The 18,046-nt window shown below is 40.2% G+C and overlaps 1 protein-coding gene across 1 annotated transcript in view; it reads left to right on the forward strand.

The window, feature by feature from the left end:
* dip2bb (disco-interacting protein 2 homolog Bb) overlaps positions 1–13,163 on the forward strand; it is a 66,105-nt gene extending 52,942 nt beyond the window's left edge. Inside the window, exons 12-38 of the mRNA XM_083892308.1 lie at positions 307–416; positions 575–677; positions 773–837; positions 1,005–1,098; positions 1,184–1,303; positions 1,397–1,511; positions 1,612–1,751; positions 2,222–2,358; positions 2,479–2,559; positions 2,667–2,794; positions 3,025–3,139; positions 4,385–4,586; positions 4,973–5,085; positions 5,865–5,945; positions 6,534–6,657; positions 6,777–6,898; positions 7,064–7,175; positions 7,830–7,939; positions 8,100–8,230; positions 8,322–8,490; positions 9,823–9,993; positions 10,093–10,154; positions 10,793–10,850; positions 10,968–11,042; positions 11,139–11,313; positions 11,480–11,603; positions 12,329–13,163. Of these exons, the coding sequence (XP_083748434.1) occupies positions 307–416; positions 575–677; positions 773–837; positions 1,005–1,098; positions 1,184–1,303; positions 1,397–1,511; positions 1,612–1,751; positions 2,222–2,358; positions 2,479–2,559; positions 2,667–2,794; positions 3,025–3,139; positions 4,385–4,586; positions 4,973–5,085; positions 5,865–5,945; positions 6,534–6,657; positions 6,777–6,898; positions 7,064–7,175; positions 7,830–7,939; positions 8,100–8,230; positions 8,322–8,490; positions 9,823–9,993; positions 10,093–10,154; positions 10,793–10,850; positions 10,968–11,042; positions 11,139–11,313; positions 11,480–11,603; positions 12,329–12,581 (3,290 nt within the window). The 3' untranslated portion in view covers positions 12,582–13,163. The remainder of the gene's footprint in view (positions 1–306; positions 417–574; positions 678–772; positions 838–1,004; positions 1,099–1,183; positions 1,304–1,396; positions 1,512–1,611; positions 1,752–2,221; positions 2,359–2,478; positions 2,560–2,666; positions 2,795–3,024; positions 3,140–4,384; positions 4,587–4,972; positions 5,086–5,864; positions 5,946–6,533; positions 6,658–6,776; positions 6,899–7,063; positions 7,176–7,829; positions 7,940–8,099; positions 8,231–8,321; positions 8,491–9,822; positions 9,994–10,092; positions 10,155–10,792; positions 10,851–10,967; positions 11,043–11,138; positions 11,314–11,479; positions 11,604–12,328) is intronic.
* The last annotated feature ends 4,883 nt before the right edge of the window (positions 13,164–18,046 follow it).

The raw sequence follows: 18,046 nt of genomic DNA on the forward strand, positions 1-18,046 counted from the left end.
AACAGCTTCATACTTCATAAATGGTCTAAAATGACGGACTAATATCGGTACTAGTACATACTTGAGTTTGTGATATCGGTATCAGTATCAGACAATGACTGCCTGAAGTTTCTCAAAGTTAAATGCAATTCAGTCCTTCAAATTAAAACTGAGAGCCCAAACTTTAATCACACCTTGAGTGTTTCATTTCAAACTGATTGTGGTGGTGTACAGAGGCAAAATGACAAAATGTGTCTGTGTCCAAATATATATGGCTTTACATTGGAAATTCAAAGTAAATTGTTTATTGATACTGTTCTCTGAAAGGTTGGCCTCGACTAAAGTGGGTAATAACGGATTCAAAATACCTGACAAAACCCTCTAAAGATTGGCAGCCTCACATCCCCACTGCCAACACTGACCCTGCATATATAGAGGTAAACAAAACATATTTTATTTATTGCTATATAAATGAATGTTGTTTGATCGTTGAAACATGTTAAGTTTAACTGTTGCGTAAGTTTGAAAGTAGTACTTTTAGTGAACATACATGTATAAATAAGTAAAGCAAATGAAACTGCACCTTCCTGTTTAGTACAAGGCGAGTAAAGAAGGCACCGTGGTGGGTGTGGCCGTGTCTAAAGTAGCCATGTTGACCCACTGTCAGGCTCTGACCCAGGCCTGCAACTACTGTGAAGGTGAGCAAACACCTGCAGGTTATTTATCATCTGAAGTTTGCTCGATCAGCACGGATTTAACACTGAAGTCAACGTCTGTCTCTCTTCACTTTAAGGGGAAACGTTAGTGAACGTCCTGGACTTTAAAAAGGATATTGGCCTGTGGCACGGTGTTCTCACGGTGAGTATGTGTAGATGTCATATATAGGTACATTTGATTATACGGTAGGTGTGGCTGGCAGACCATCTGCCTGTTGATAGTTTTTATACAAATCTATTTATTTATTAGTTTTTAGATTTCAGTACTTTCTGGATTTAAGTGTTTAATTTGGCTTCCTATATTTCCAGGCTGTAATGAACAGGATACACACTATCAGTGTTCCCTATGCTGTAATGAAGGCGTGTCCTCTCTCCTGGGTGCAGAGGGTCCACATCCACAAAGGTAACTTTACCCTTAATCCCTCAGATTGAGCGACAAACTAAATTTAATGTCTAACACGTTATATGTCACCGTCACTCTCCTTCAGCTCGTATAGCTTTGGTGAAGTGTCGTGATCTGCACTGGGCCATGATGGCTCATCGGGACCAGAGAGACACCAGCCTCGCTTCATTACGTATGCTCATTGTTGCTGATGGTGCTAACCCCTGTGAGTACTTCACCTTATAGTTAAGTTGATAAAAAAGACAACCTCAGCCTGTGCAGATGTTGTGAATAACATATTGAATCTCCTGCTCGTCAGGGTCGGTGTCTTCCTGTGATGCCTTCCTAAACGTTTTCCAGTCCCACGGACTGAAGCCTGAGGTCATCTGTCCCTGTGCTACCTCACCTGAGGCCATGACTGTAGCTTTACGGAGGTAAGCCACTTACCTATTTTATATTGTGCGTGAGTGGACTCGGTTTTCTGTAGGATCAGATGGGATCAACTGAATTGTTTCCCGTATCTTCCCCATATAGACCAGGAGTACCAGGTGCTCCTCTCCCTGCCCGTGCCATTCTTTCCATGGGCGGCCTGAGCCATGGTGTCATCAGGGTCAACACAGAGGACAAGAACTCTGCTCTGACTGTGCAAGATGTGGGGCATGTTATGCCCGGAGGTGAGGAGACTGCTGAAAGGAACAGTTTAGTGCCTTTGTGGAAATATGAATACTGTGGAAAGGCAAAAATATAACCTACTTGGTAGAGAAATAAATACATCAATGCATGCAGAATTGTCTCTACTCTCCGAGTATGTCACTGACAGCAACACTATATTATATAACCTATAATAGAGTAGAAAATTCCACTTCTGAAAATCAACTCGCACATTGATTTTCCTTCTGGGTACTTTTTCATCTTTAGACTGGGTTTCCATTAAATGTATGTTTTCAAATACTGAACCTATTGGAAATGTATGGTTTTCCCTTTTTAAAACAATATTATGTTTATGTATATGTACACATAGTGGATTGGAGGATTATGTACACTGGACTACACTGGACTAAAAACAACAAAGCCATACCTTATACAGTAACTTTAAATACCATACCCACAGGTTATTCTAACTGTTGTTTCTGTGCATTTCCAGCTCTGATGTGCATTGTCAAACCTGAGGGGCCTCCTCAGTTATGTAAAACAGATGAGATAGGAGAGATCATAATCAACTCTCGTGCTGGAGGCATGATGTACTACGGCCTGCCTGGACTCACGAAAAACACATTCGAGGTACGAGAGCAGAATCACACCACAGACGTGTCTGCAGTGAGAGAAATTTAGAAAATAAGGAAGCTGAGCATGTTTTTGTGTTATATACTACTGAGCACTCTGTCTGTGTGCTGTGTTCAGGTGATACCGGTGAACATTAATGGAGTTCCCATCGGAGAGATTCCATTTGTGCGCTCAGGACTGCTGGGATTTGTTGGCCCAGTGAGTAGGACTGTTTCAATACCTGTGCTGACCCCTGTCTCTCTAAAAAAACCTCCTTCTCTCTCAGTCTTTGATGGATCTGTTTACGTTCCCCCCGCTCTGTACAGGGCAGTCTGATCTTTGTGGTGGGCAAGATCGAAGGCCTGCTGATGGTCAGTGGACGCAGACACAACGCTGATGACCTGGTGGCCACTGCTCTGGCTGTGGAGCCTGTCAAGACTGTGTACCGTGGCAGGTGAGAGGACATTATTATTATTTACAAAAAGTGGATTTTTAATCCTAATTTGTCTCTGCTGACATCTGGTGGTTCAAACAAGGCACACATTTCAGATTAGATTTTACATTTGTTTTGATCCTCAGTCAAGGTTTGGTGTGCAGATTTAGTTCAGGCTGTATTTAAACTGTCCTCAATCTCTTAATAACCGTCAGCATATGTATGTGTCTTTCTTTCCGTGTGTGTGTCAGGATCGCTGTATTCTCCGTCACTGTGTTCTACGATGAGAGGGTAGTGATTGTGGCAGAGCAGAGGCCGGACGCCAGCGAGGAGGACAGCTTCCAGTGGATGAGTCGAGTGCTTCAGGTGATTCTCCTCATCACATGATATTTTTTTGTTTTCTTTTAAGGAAGCCGTTTTTTGCAGGGTTTTAATCTGTGTAAAACTAATTAAGTATTCACCTTTTTTAAAGATAAAGTTTCTGCATTCAAATATCTAAAAACTATTCAACTAATCCGTTGTCTTGAGTAGTGTACAGTACGGACTTACATTAGCCACAATGTTTCCAACACTCTGAAAAGGTCCATTGCCTAGAATAGAAAATACGGACTTCTATTCCAGGCAAAGGACTCTTTCAGTTTGTTCCTCTTTTAATGATCAGCTTTACCGTCTCTGCTATTACTTCTTGGACAAACCCCCTATGAAACATCAGCGTGAGGAAATACACATTCAGTACTACGAATTAGACAGTGTGTTGTCCTTCTTTTGTTTTGTTTAAAAAAACAAACATTTTAATGTGTGTTTTTCTCACTAATGGATCACGATTACCACGTTTGCTCTAAGACAACAATTCCTCTGATCCCACTTTTCTTCTTGTGTCATTAAACTATGTATTTTGTTATTGTTTTTCAAAAGAACATGAGGAGAAAACAATCACCAAACAGGGGTTTGTAGGTACACAGTAGTAATAACTACAATAATACACAATGTAAATGGGAAGAAAGTATTTTAAAGGAGAATAACAGGTAAAAGTAATGTAACAGAACTGCTAGAGAGAGAACCATCAACTGCAGTATTTTTCTATGTCTTTCTCTAGGCTAAGGGTATAGGTCAGAGGTTTCAAACTCGTGGCCCTCTGGCCACATGCGCCCCTCCTCTTGATTTCATGGGGCCTGCCGCATAATGTCAAGTTATAAAGCAGCTATTTATTTATGTTTTATCGAGTGAAAATAATAATAATAATAATTCTGCATCATAAATACACTTTTTATTGTGAACCATATCAACACAGACACTTTTATTTTGAAGTTCTGTGAACTATCTCTCATCACCAACATTTTTATTGACATATCATGAGCCCACCCTGACTGAACAGTTGTGTTTTCTCAAAAAGTTGGTATTTTTTTCACTTGACTGGTCCTTACGGGCCAGACTAGATGCTCAGTGGGGACCTCTCTGAAGCTAGCATTTGGTGACCACTTTCTTGCCACCAAACACACATCAATGACCCACTTTTGTTATTGTTGTGATTGAGAGACCTCCAGCAGCAGACATTTCTGCTCAACAACATATTTCAAGTTACCATACTCGTGTTTGGTTTTCCCCCTGCAGGCCATCGACAGCATCCACCAGGTGGGCCTCTACTGTCTGGCTCTGGTACCAGCCAACACTTTGCCCAAAACACCTCTGGGTGGCATCCACATCTCTGACACCAAACAGTACTTTTTAGACGGCAACCTGCATCCCTGCAACATCCTCATGTGTCCACACACATGTGTCACCAACCTGCCCAAACCCCGTCAGAAGCAGCCGGGTGTGTATATGAAAAGATTACATCACATCCACTTAGTTCCAATCCCCCCTCGAGCTTAGTTTCCAACTTTATCTCACTTGATGAGAGAAACTGCTGACTGTGTCCTGCATGTCAGAGTCAGTCAGGGTTTCAGGTGTTTTTGGGGGAAAAAAAGAGCATGGTTAGTAGTTTCCCATAACACGCATGTCAGACGTTCTAAATTTGGGCAAGTAATATTTCTGCTACGTTGGCTAGAAATTGTCATATGATAACACACAGACTCTTCACCTGAATAACCCATTTTTATTTACTGTGTTTACAATAGAATACCTTTGCAGATTGTGATTCTATTTTCATTCTATGTCTTTTCCTCCTTCCCCCTCTCTTTCACACTTCTTCTCATGCAGTTGGTGTAGGTCCTGCTTCTGTCATGGTGGGAAACCTGGTGGCAGGGAAGAGGATTGCTCAGGCCGCAGGCAGGGACCTCGGCATGATAGAAGACCAGGATCTTATCCGGAAGGTAGTTTGTCCACAAATCATGAGTCTTTTTAGAATACAAATTCAAAAGAGTCACATGCATGTTCTTCAGAAACTCCTGCACCTTTGCTAAAAGTATATTTTAAAGGTTAATAGTGAGAACGGAGGACTTCTCACTGCCAGTGAAACAGTGGCACAACTCAACCAGAGCTCAGTTCTGTAGATTTTAAAGAAAATCTGGACTCTTCTTCTCTCTTTTTTCCTCTTGTCCCCTTCTGGATGTAGCTCTGTATGTGGCCTACTGTGATGGTAAGAAATATGGCCTCCTCTGGCATCTCCCCCCACACCCTTGTTTATTCTCATTGCGCTCATATCTACATTATGTTGTGGTATTGTTCTGTGTACTTGAGTAAAAAAAATAATGAGCATGTTTTTTTGTTTTTTTTCCAAGATCTGCACCTTGTGTTTCTACCTCCTGTTTTACTGTAAACATAGCTTTCACATCCTTAAGTTATTGTTCATTATTCTAAGAGCTGGATTGGCTCAGAGCATGTGGTATAAACTGTTTGCACATTCACAAGAGAAAATTTATGCCAGACAGCTGTCTGCTGAGGTATGCAGTCTCTGGGCAGCACTTCATTTGGTTTAATTTCTGTGCAGGTGTGAATAGTTTTGAATTAGGTTCTTCCATCAGCATAAACTCTTCCCTGTATAACCTCCGTGTCTTTGTGTTTGAGGTTAATGTATAGTACATTTTTACTTAAGCTCACCCTCGAATATACAAAATACACAAATCTAATGATGTTTTTCTTCTTATTACAGCATCAGTATTTGATAGAGGCGCTACAGTGGAGGGCACAGACAGACCCAGACCACGTCCTCTTTGTTCTTCTTAATGCTAAGGTACCAAACTGGTATATTCATGATGATATTTCATAGTTTTTAAAAGTACATGTGTTTGTTTTGATATGGAATGATGTATACTTCACAATAAAAACATATATTAATATCAAAACCAGACAATTAGCATGTAATCAGGGGCCACTTTTGGCCCACGGACCATTGATGTTGGCCTTCATTTACCAGAAAGACTCTTGCTGCCATTTCCTCAATCTTCTTTGTTGTGTTTTGCACTGGGTGTTTGTGGACAGAGCCGTTTTTTGTTGTTTGAATAGTCAGCTTCCACTTCCACATCGCATGTACTTTTGTTTGGGCTGCTGTAGAAACAGGCCCTTGCAAAGCAAAGCAAATCAAGGCACTTGCTGAAAGTATGTACGAGTCATATTCTAAGGTTAAATAAACCTTATAAGTGATTATGCACTTATACGAACATATTTTTTGGTACAAGATCAATTTCCTGCAAATACACCCTCCTAAATGTAACATACAGGACTTTTGGTAAAGATACTGCTGCATAAATTCCACTGTGTGTTTCTCAAACTGTGTCCTTCTCTCTTCTTCCCCTTCATTATATCCACCTGTCTCTCTCAGGGTGTGGCAGTGAGCACAGCGTCCTGTGTCCAGCTTCATAAGCGTGCTGAGAAGATCGCTGCAGCGCTCACAGAGAAAGGCAGCATCAACACTGGAGAGAACGTAGTGCTGCTCTATCCTCCTGGTAGGCTCTATGTCCAGCTTCCTGTCTGAGTATTACTCCCATATAGATTGACTATTATGCACCTTAAATTGTAAGAGCTCTATTTTCATTCCATTGTTGTGCCCCTTCTTTCCTTTTAGGCATTGATTTGATAGCCGCCTTCTATGGCTGTCTGTACGCTGGATGTGTTCCCGTAAACGTCAGACCTCCTCACCCTCAGAACCTGGCAGCCACGCTGCCGACTGTCCGCATGATTATTGATGTAAGTTGATGTGTGCACTGTGTCATATGGTTCTGTAATCTTTAGAAATTGATTTGTTGTGATGTTGAATTCTTGAAGTTCAAAGTAAATCATGTCCTCTGCAAGGAGAGTGACATTTTAGAAGTGTTTCTTATTCAAATGAGTGGTGCTTATGTTTTGTTACAGGTCAGTAAAGCTGCGTGTATCCTCACCACTCAGAACCTCACGAGGACGCTTCGTTCTAAGGAGGCTGCTGCTTCAGTAAACATTAAAACGTGGCCAACGATCATTGACACAGGTGAATTTCACACGTACACAGCAGACATGTTTGCAACGAAAAATCAGGTGTTCAATTTTACCATAAATGTCAAAACCTGAAAGAGATACTTGAGTAAAAGTAAGTATCTTACCAGAAAATGTCTTCGGTTGAAGTTGAATGCACTTTTTTTTACTGAAGTAAAAGTCTTAAAGTACATGAAGTACATCTTAAAGTTCTGATAAGTATCAGAAGTAATATTCTGATATGGCACAGTGGTAGGGTGAGTTTCAACTGATGCTACCTCAATCTAATGTTTGGCTTTTGGCTATTTTTCAGTTTTTTATGCCAAGTAATGGTAGAAAAATGCACAGCTGAGTGAAGAACACACGTCTGCTGCTGTATGACTCAATTGTTTGCATCATTAAACCAATTTGGAAATAGGACAATTCTTTGTAATGTTTTCTCCAGTTGCCATTAAAACTGCTCGGGGGGGAGCTTTGTGTAATTTTTTTTAATGTTTTGTGTGTTTTTGTGTAGTGATATAAAGCTCTAACTGGAAACTAACTTGAGTTCCACAATCATCTGACTGCAGTACCAATATGACTGAACAGTTACTGACAGTGTCAGATACACACAAACAACTGTGTGTTTATCTAGTTCTGTGTAAAACAGTCAGTGTTGCTGTTCCTGCAGATGACCTTCCTCGCCGCCGGCCTCCACAGATCTATAAGCCACCCACAGCAGAGATGATAGCTTATCTGGACTTCAGTGTGTCTACTACAGGAATGCTTACTGGGGTTAAGGTCAGACACCTGAGGCTTAATTTCAAATACTGTGTTGTGAAGTGTTTCTAAATGTCTTTCACCATCACCTTGATTCACACCTGCACACCTTTTAAACAGCACTTTCACAGTCAGGGTGAAGCTTTGACGTGCCTACTGTGTCCTTCTTTGTCCATGTCAGATCTCCCACGCAGCAGTCAGTGCCATTTGTCGCTCCATAAAGCTGCAGTGTGAGCTGTACTCCTCTCGTCAAATAGCCATCTGCCTGGATCCGTATTGTGGTCTTGGCTTTGTTTTGTGGTGCCTAGCAAGGTACAGTAGGAACAGTACAACAGTCACCTACGAAAACATGCCGTCTATGCACCAGGGTTTAGTGTCTCACTCATGTTGTTGTGCCACACAGTGTTTACTCAGGTCACCAGTCCATCCTCGTCCCTCCCTTTGAGTTGGAGAGCTGCTTGTCACTGTGGCTGAGCACGCTCAGTCAGTACCGCATCAGAGACACCTTCTGCTCCTACTCTGTCATGGAGCTCTGCACTAAAGGACTGGGCACTCAGACTGAGCTGCTCAAGGTAAGAACTGCACACCAAGACAAACGATAATCAATGTACACTCACAGGCCACTTTATTAGGCACACTGCGTGGTAATTCAAATAATAATAATATCAATAGTATTGCATTTTATTTGTATCACGCTTACATTTTAAAAAAAATAATAAAAAATCTCAACATGCCACATGGTAAGAACAATAAAACATATTATATAGTGAAAGAAATAGAAGCACATAATAAAACACCCATAAATGCACGTCAAGAGTCCAATCATAAGATATTTATAATAAGTTTCTTAAAAGACAAAGTCTGTGGTGCTCTCAGGTGGTCGGGGGGGGGGGGTTATTAGATGGTGAGTGACTGTGGAGTAGAGGTTTTTTGTGTTTTTGGGGGGGTTGGAGGAGTCCAGTGCATTGCCATGTATACACTGGTATGCAAGGAGGCAGTGGAGAGTGGAGAGAGTGGAGGACTGTCAGGATCCTGGCAGTGTTGTTTTTCCTGCCAGGAATACCAACAAGGAACGCATTACAGTAGTCCAGCCTGGAGGAGACAAAGGCGTGGACCAGTCTCTCTTCATCAGGCAGGGAGAGCGAGTGGCGGAGTTTGGCAATATTTTTCAGATGAAAGAAAGCAGTTTTACAGAGTTGTTGAATGTGATGTCTGAGTGAAAGGTGGGGGTTGAATCCAACTCCCAAGTCCCAGAAAATGAGATGCCGGTGACGGGGAAGGCTTAAAGCTGGTGTGGAGTATGGCCTCAGTATCATCAGCCAATCACATGGCACCAAATGAATGCATTTGTAGACATAGTAAAGATGAGCTGCTGAACTTCAAAATTAAGCACTGAAAGGGGGAAGAAAGGTGTCTGTCTGTCTTGTTTCGACATAAAACAAACCACTTCCTTTGTGGAATCTGGGAATGCCACTGGGCAGCACAAGATGTAAACACTGACATACAGAGAAACAGAGAGACAAGTGTGTAGCTGAATGGAACGGACATTTATTTATTTTTAAAAAAATATAGGCTACTCATGTTTGTTGGTGTCAGATGGACTGCTCTAAATATTTCAGAAACTTCTGATCTACTGGGATGTTCAAAGCACTATCTCTAAGTTTTTACAGAGAATGGGCCAAAAAGTGCAAAAAAAGGTCAGAGGGGAGTGGTCAAACTGGGTTAAGATAATAGAAAGGTAACTCAAATAAACACACACACTTATTTCATTGTCAAGCAGCAGCAGAGGAGCACACCAGATGCCACTGCTGCTTCTTCATTAGGTGTCTTGTGTACCTAGTAAAGTGGCTGGTAAGTGTGTAGATGTTCATGGGTTTAATGGTGGTTCTGTGTGTGTGTCTCAGGCTCGTGGTGTGAACCTGTCGTGTGTGCGGAGCTGTGTGGTGATAGCAGAGGAGCGTCCTCGTCTGGCCCTCACATATTCATTCTCCAAGCTGTTTAAGGACGTGGGTCTGTCGCCCAGAGCTGTTAGCACTGCTTTTGGCTCCAGGGTGAATCTTGCCATCTGCCTGCAGGTAAACAACCAGCATAGCATTACAAACACACACACACGCACACACTGTGAAGGATATGTTGGGTCTGTTCTACATGTGTCTGTCCTTAATGTGTCACAGGGCACAACTGGCCCTGATCCCTGTACTGTGTACGTGGACATGAAGTCCCTCCGCCATGACAGGTGAGACCAGGTGGATTATTATAGTCAGGGATTACAGAAAAATAGTATCATAAAATATTTTAATGAATGTTAAATGAATATAATACCCATTTAGACTTTTTCTATAAAATAATCTCCTATGCACAATGAAACTCACCAAACTGATCTTTGAACAGTGAGTCTGTGTCGAAGAACATGTTGCTTTTCATTCATTCATCCTTGATATCAGATTAGAGCAGCAGCTCTCACCTCACAGTATGTTCTCCATGAGAAATAACAGACAGTGAAAATGATCTCTGACCACCGTTTCAATGTCAAATATGTTACAAATCATCACTTTATGGACATGTTTCAAAATAAAAGCACCCTAGAATTTTAGTTCCCAAAATCCACTCATTGTTTTCAGCAAGGCTTTTGTTGTGAAACATTGGCAAGACTTGCATCCATGCATTTAGTCAAATATGCAGGCATTGGCGTATTATAAGTATATTATTTATGGCCGTTGTAAGACAAACACTATGTAAATCATAGCAGCAGATTACATACTGCACATGCCTCCATTCTGGTAAATAGAAAATGTTTTGAACCTTCACTGATGAGTTTAATGATAAATAACTGCACAGCCACTTGGCCGCTGACATGTGTGTGTGCCATTTCAGGGTGAGGCTGGTGGAGAGAGGAGCGCCTCAAAGTCTTCCTCTAATGGAGGCCGGCAAGGTGAGATGTGGATCCATGTGCCTTCCACTGGTGACGTCTGAGTTTGTGAAGTGTGTAGTTAAAGACATATTGACAGTGTAACTCACACAGTGTCTGCAAATGTCTTCTTGCTGTCAGATACTGCCTGGTGTGCGGGTGATAATTGTCAATCCAGAGACCAGAGGCCCGCTTGGAGATTCTCATCTAGGAGAGGTGAAAGAAAGTTGTAACATCATGGCAAAGCCACACATGTACATGTGCGTCCACTTGAGTTCAGCAGTGAACAGTCTTTGCTTCTCCTGCTCTCAGATCTGGGTGAACAGCCCTCACACTGCCAGTGGCTACTACACCATCTATGGCGAGGAGAGTCTTCAGGCTGACCACTTCAACACTAAACTCAGCTTTGGAGATCCTCAGACCTTGTGGGCCAGAACTGGATACTTGGGCTTTGTGAAGAGGACTGAGCTCTTAGATGCCAGTGGGGGTAAATGGGGCTTAAACTGTTGTAGATGATAAACAGCCAAAGTAAAGACACTGCAGTGAGGTCGATCAAATTGAAACGAGCATGTCCTTGATGCTTCGATGCGTTAACATTTATCTTTGTTTGGCAATGATTTCTGGGTTGATAATGTCTGTATCTCTGTGCTCAGATCGGCATGATGCTCTCTTTGTGGTGGGGTCACTGGATGAGACCCTGGAGCTACGAGGGCTGCGTTACCACCCGATTGACATTGAAACCTCAGTGTCTCGTGCTCATCGCAGTATTGCGGAAAGGTGAGAATGCTCTTATATACACACATAGGTAGATGTATATCAACCTGACACATGCATACTTCAGTGTTTTATATATTACTATATCTTGTACTGTATACATGCTGTTGTATTTGTCATTTTGTGTTTATTTGTCATCACTCTCTGCAGCTTACCTTTGTGCTGCTGTGTCAATTTGTTTTTTTCCCCTCTGGGGGAAGCAGTAAAAGTACCTCTGATCTTATATTGACTGCCTCAAAGGCAAAATAAAGCTCACAGGGACTCGTTTTCAGTCTTTGTGCAAAACAAACCATGACTTTGGATGGAGTGAATAAAGTTAAAGCCTGGTTTTTACTTTTTCTCTCGACACAAGTCTGCTTTTATTTATACATATCTACTGTCTACACGTGCTGCTTTGTGTTTAATTGGATCATGGATGGAGGAAGTTATTGATATAATTGTGGAGGAAGACACTTTGAATTTAGTATTACTGAGAGAACGATGGACATGCATTAAACAGAGTTGATCAGTGTGGGGCTTTAAAACATCAAGAGAGCAACATGGAGAGGAGAATTTTGTTTTACAGTTGAGGATCAAACAGGAAGTGCTGGAAATACCATTTTGTCACTCATCACATTTAAAAGTGTCCTGTAAGGAAATATAAATTTGACCTCAAGTTGTTGAACTATTCTTGAAATGTTGCTTTTGAGTTTGAAACCCACTCTGAGTGACTTCCCTCTTCCTCACAGCGCTGTGTTTACATGGACCAACCTGCTGGTGGTGGTGTCAGAGCTGTGTGGCTCAGAGCAGGATGCACTTGACCTGGTGCCTCTGATCACCAACGTGGTCCTGGAGGAGCACCACCTCATCGTGGGCGTGGTGGTCATTGTGGACCCCGGGGTGATACCCATTAATTCCAGGGGAGAGAAGCAACGCATGCACCTCCGTGACTCTTTCCTGGCTGACCAGCTGGATCCCATCTACGTTGCCTACAACATGTGATGATGGGATTTTATTTAGCCATCAACCACCATCCGGATGCCTCTGCACCGTCATCCATGTGACTACTGGCTTGGCAGATGATGAGAAGTAAAAGCATGAACCACACGTACTGCCACCCTTGCCCTGTGTGCGACACCAGCATATCTTGGCCACTGCATGTCTGTGATTGGATCTGCCATGTTTGGAGTTGTTCACTGTGTTTTATAAATATCATTTTGCAAAGGGGATTGAAGCAACTTGCAAAAAGAAGTCCCTGTTGCACCTTTTCTGGGGGAAAATAAGCAAATGATGCATATGGACATGTATTAATGTCCAAGTGAAAATCCATCTCATTCTTTTCTCATCACAAACCACTTTCCCCTCTGTGTCTACCCAGATTATAAGAGCTACTAAACTTAAAATAGATCATTTGAAATATTTTTACATGCAGCTTTCAAACTAACGCACATGATGCATGTACTTACTTTCACTAATGTGGATGAATCAGAGAGGGCACATCTTCAGTTCTGTGCATATTTTAAAATGCTCATTCTGTCCCACGATAATGAAGCCAAATAGATGTACCTGCTCTTATACATTATATTTCCTGCCTTATAAAACTTCAGTCATACATTCCTGTGGCTGTTTATTGCTATTTGGTTTTGACCAGTGGTGGAAATCCTGACAGATATCCAAAGGGATCAAAGTAAAAGAGGAGAGAGGCCATATTCTGTACTGTATCTAGAGACCTTCTTGTATTTTAGATACTGTATGTTACTGTACAGATATTTTTAATTGTATAAATGTATAAAAGTTTGGTTCTTCCCTCTTAGTTGGTGATGTTTGGATCGTTAAGCTGGGGGCAGATGATAACAGTAGTAGAAAGAAGTTTGTAAATAGGATCGAACAGTTTTGACAGTACTTTTAAAGAGGAATATTACTTGTATAATTGAGGTTATGCTCAATAATTTTAAAGAATTGTTAGTCAGGTTAGAAATAACATTGCACTTTCTCAAAAAAAGTGTCTATTTTATTATAACAGTGAGGCATTATAACTAATGGTTCAGGAGACTACAGTATATGATTCAGAGGGCGAGTTTATCAGGAGGACTAATGCTGTTAATACCAGGTACCTTTCCTGTTGGCCACAAAAAGCTAAATCCAATATCATGACTGTTGTCAGATACCAGGTTATTTTATAAATCATACAAAAACAGTCCCACAATTATTCATCGACTACTCATTACCGTTGTATTGCTTACTCACATTCCTCTCACTTCTGTCATGTATAAGAGAGAAAGTGTTTGAGGGGAACTGACTTTGAATTCAAGCAGGATTGTTGGTACTTGAGGTCTGTAGAGTAGAAGAAAGCATTCATGTATCTGAATTCTTTTGTATTCAGTCACTGGATTTAAAAGCACTTGTAAATGCAGTTGCAAAGCTGAGCCACAGTAGAAAACATCGTTTTTTTGCTAAATAAAAATGATTAATGTGGAAATGAATCGGGGTTAACAGTTTGCATCAATATGTTTTTGCAAAATGTATTTAGTGTCCTGCAATCTTGTGCTTTCCTTGTACTTCCTTGCCATAATGTAAAGTTCTTTGTTCTTTGTCCTGTGATGAACCCTAAATGTCACTACGTGAATAGTTTTTGTTATTTTTGGACTTTTGAATTTGATCATACCATACCAACCACAATAATAGAAAGATATTTAGTTTAAGAACACAGGAAAATGATCCATTGAATTACTGCACTTTGCACTGATGGTACTTACGGTAGGTTTCTACTGTGTGGACTCAAGTTTTGAGTTATTGATTTGAGCTCTCCCCATTTAATGTTTGATTAAATATGTTGTAGAAATGCAGCGATTTACGTTTGGTTTTGCCCCAGTTTGAGTCGAACTAGAAAATACTAACAGCACTTAGTCTTAGCTTTAACCTTGCATCCTCGGTTTGCAGCAGAATGTTTGCATGACTCAGCAAAGCACAAGAAGAAATCAGCTTGAGGCACATCTCATTCCGATGCACAAGTGGGGAGATAGATTTATAGAATATCTGTATGTGTGAAACTGTATATTCAGGGAATAAAACTCATAACACAGGGATGGACCAGGTGGTCCCTTGGTGCAATCTATGAATATTACCGATAAAATGTAGAGGTTTTGTCAAAAACAAATTTCCTTTCCTTAATCATTGCAGCTCTTGCAAACCTAATGAGCAAATAGAGTGTTTTTAGTGACAATCTGTGTCAATCTACCGCCTATCTGCTCAGCTGTGTCATCACGGGCTTCCACTCTCTCTCCTTATCAGAGTCCGTACACACTATGCAATCCCAAAGATTGTGCAATTTCAGTTCAAAGCTTGCACACTCTGGTGAAAAAACATTTTGTAATAACAAAGAACAGAGGACTTTTATTCATCTCGCTTCAGTTGTTTTATCAATATTTTACACATGCACTCCTGGTATGTTGTATATATAATTTAATCAATTCTAAACTGCTCCTTTAGGGTGTAACCCACTGATAATTGTGTAACACTAGAGGGGTGTCTGAAGTCATATAGTATATATAGTTACAAACCAAGATGGTACACTCCTTTTCCACCCCCATTTGTCTCATTTATTTTCTATTTTGAATTGTTGTACTTTGTTTTATACATAATGTCAAAGTAATATGGAATAAACAAAAACATTTAATCATTTAAAGTGTCTGAATATTGAGTTTAGTAATAGTAAACCAACAAATCACGTCCTGTTATACAGTATATGGAACTTAGGAATAGTCCATGTATCCATTCATTTGACATTGCTTTGACATTTGCTAAAGCCAAAGCCAACCATCACAAACATCATCTATACTAAAATAATATTGTAAATTTAATTAATGTAAAGCAAGAAAACTATATACAACGTCAGACATATTTGCCATTGTTTAATGCGGATGCAATTGTAGACGTCATGTGGAAAGGTTCTTTAAAATATAAATCACTGAGCAGCACTGGACTGGTAACATTTTCACTCCTTATTAAAGAGAAATTCTTCAAATTGATCAAACCTCCGCACATTTATTTCCGCAACTGCCATAGAAAAAAGGTTGAAAAAGGCAGAGTCACCCATTGAACTGGTGTAGGAGCCTGGCCATAAACAGAGAACTGGCACCTCTAGGTATAAAGTATACTATACAGAATAATCTTCATCAGTGGCATTTTACATTTCTGTATTATTATATTAAGCAGTAACCTACATTGTGGAATCTGGTAAATGTAAAGCAAATTTTCAGTGCTTTTATTGTCCTGTGGTCAACGTTAATGCATCACAATCGACTTGATTTTAAAAGTGACTGCAGCTGTCAAATGTAGTGAGCTAAAAATGGTGCATTATGTAATAAATCTAAAGCAACTAGCCATAAAAATGTTCATATAACAAACTGAACTCACCAACAACAATACAGCCAAAATATTTGTATTAAAAAAAATATTTTGCAGACTGCAAATTCATGTTTATGTTTTGAAATCATGTTTTGGCATGTGGCGCCACCTACCGCCATCTCCCAATCGCAGTCAGTAGAGTCTCCGCTGCCAAGCAACCACGGGTTGCCAGTTACGTCAGAAAACGAAACCTAAAAGACCTTGGAATTTTGAATTTGAATGTAGTAACCGTTTTTGGCCACATGCTTACATATGGCACCTTTAAATATTCCCTCCTGACATGTTGGAGGAAAAAAAGCAATTTTGCAGAGGGATCATATCAGCCAACGACATGTTGCATAGTAAGGCAGCCTAACTGATTTTATGAGCAGGACCACACCTATCTTATGAATAAACCTGTCAAAACCTGCACACACACACGCGCACGCACACGTACGCACGCACGCGTTCCATTCATCTGAGCAGCCTTACACAAAAGTGTTCCCATAGCCAGTTAAGCTATGGCTGCTGCATATGAATGATGTGTGAATGGAAGAACTGTATTGATGAGTGTTTTGTGGTCATCAGGGAGAGAAAAGCCCTTGGGGGCTAAATAAGAAGTAGATCATTTAATCCAGAGAAAGGAACTAATTGGGACTGCAGCTAACGATTATATTCATAATCAATTATTTTCTCAATTAATCATTTGGTCAATAAAATGTCAGAAAATGTAGAGACAACTCGATTATCAAAATAGTAAACTGGTACTTTTCCACGACGTTGAAGTTAGCCGATTCGCCAGCCTCCGATTCGGCACTTAAGGGGAAAGTTAAGGGGAAATAAACCTCATGCGCAGTGCGACTGTTTGCACACTGGTTGTCTGTTTTTTGTGACACTTCTTGATGTGAAAACATTTTAGACATGTTAGGTAAGACATTAACCTTGCATGACATCCACTGTTGTATTTGTGAAGCTTTTATTTAATTTATGAAAATTCTAAAGGGGAGATTTCACCGTTTTTGTTTTATACTCAGACCTCATTAGAACAGGTCCTGATCCAAAACCACTGTCAAATCTGGACTAGATTAATCTACAGACCCTGAAGATTCATAAAAACACACTCTCTGATTTGTGAAACCTTTATTCTAATTGTGAAAATGCAATAAAGCCACATTTCAAAGTTTTTTCAGCATATAGACCACTTTGGACCAGGTCCTGATCCAAAACCACTGTACCTAGACTTCTCAAATATGGACTAGATTAGTCTACAGACTCTGAAGATTCATAAAACCACACTCTCTGATTTGTGAAACCTTGAAACCTTTATTATATTCATGAAAATTAATAAAAGTTTAATTTCAGTAAATGGTATGACTTTTTAGCCATGGTGTCTTCTGACAGGATCAAATACATGCTCAATGTTATGCTGTCAGTGGTACATCAACAGATGTTTGACTTAAATTTATGTAGTTATATACATGAAGGACAGTATTCCTATTACTTGTGCATAAGAGTGTTGGTAGTAAAGATTTGTGTACTTTTCTGTTTTCTGAAGATCAAATACGTATAATGTCAATCTTTATCCTTCTGCTTAAATGTATAGTGCGGTACATTTTCAGATAACTTACACAAAGTGTGTTATTATTATTGTATTATAACACATTTTTCTATAATAAATAATAGTGTGCGCTAATAAAACTAATTTAACAAAAGGAAAGGGGAAATAGAAGGGGAATAGTAAAATGAGCAAAGGAAAATAGGACAACACCTATTGTATGTGTTGTGACAGTAAGATAAAGGAAAACTTGAAATGTTGCCTTTATTGCATTTTCACAAATAGAATAAAGGTTTCACAAATCAGAGAGTGTGTTTTTATGAATCTCCAGGGTCTGTAGATTAATCAAGTCCATATTTGAGAAGTCTAGGTACAGTGGTTTTGGATCAGGACCTGGTCCAAAGTGGTCTATATGCTGAAAAAACGTTGAAATCAGCCTTTATTGCATTTTCACAAATAGAATAAAGGTTTCACAAATCAGAGAGTGCGTTTTTATGAATCTTCAGGGTCTGTAGATTAATCAGAT

The sequence above is a fragment of the Microchirus variegatus genome (genome assembly GCF_963457635.1).
Source record: "Microchirus variegatus genome assembly, chromosome: 7".
Taxonomy (NCBI): domain Eukaryota; kingdom Metazoa; phylum Chordata; class Actinopteri; order Pleuronectiformes; family Soleidae; genus Microchirus; species Microchirus variegatus.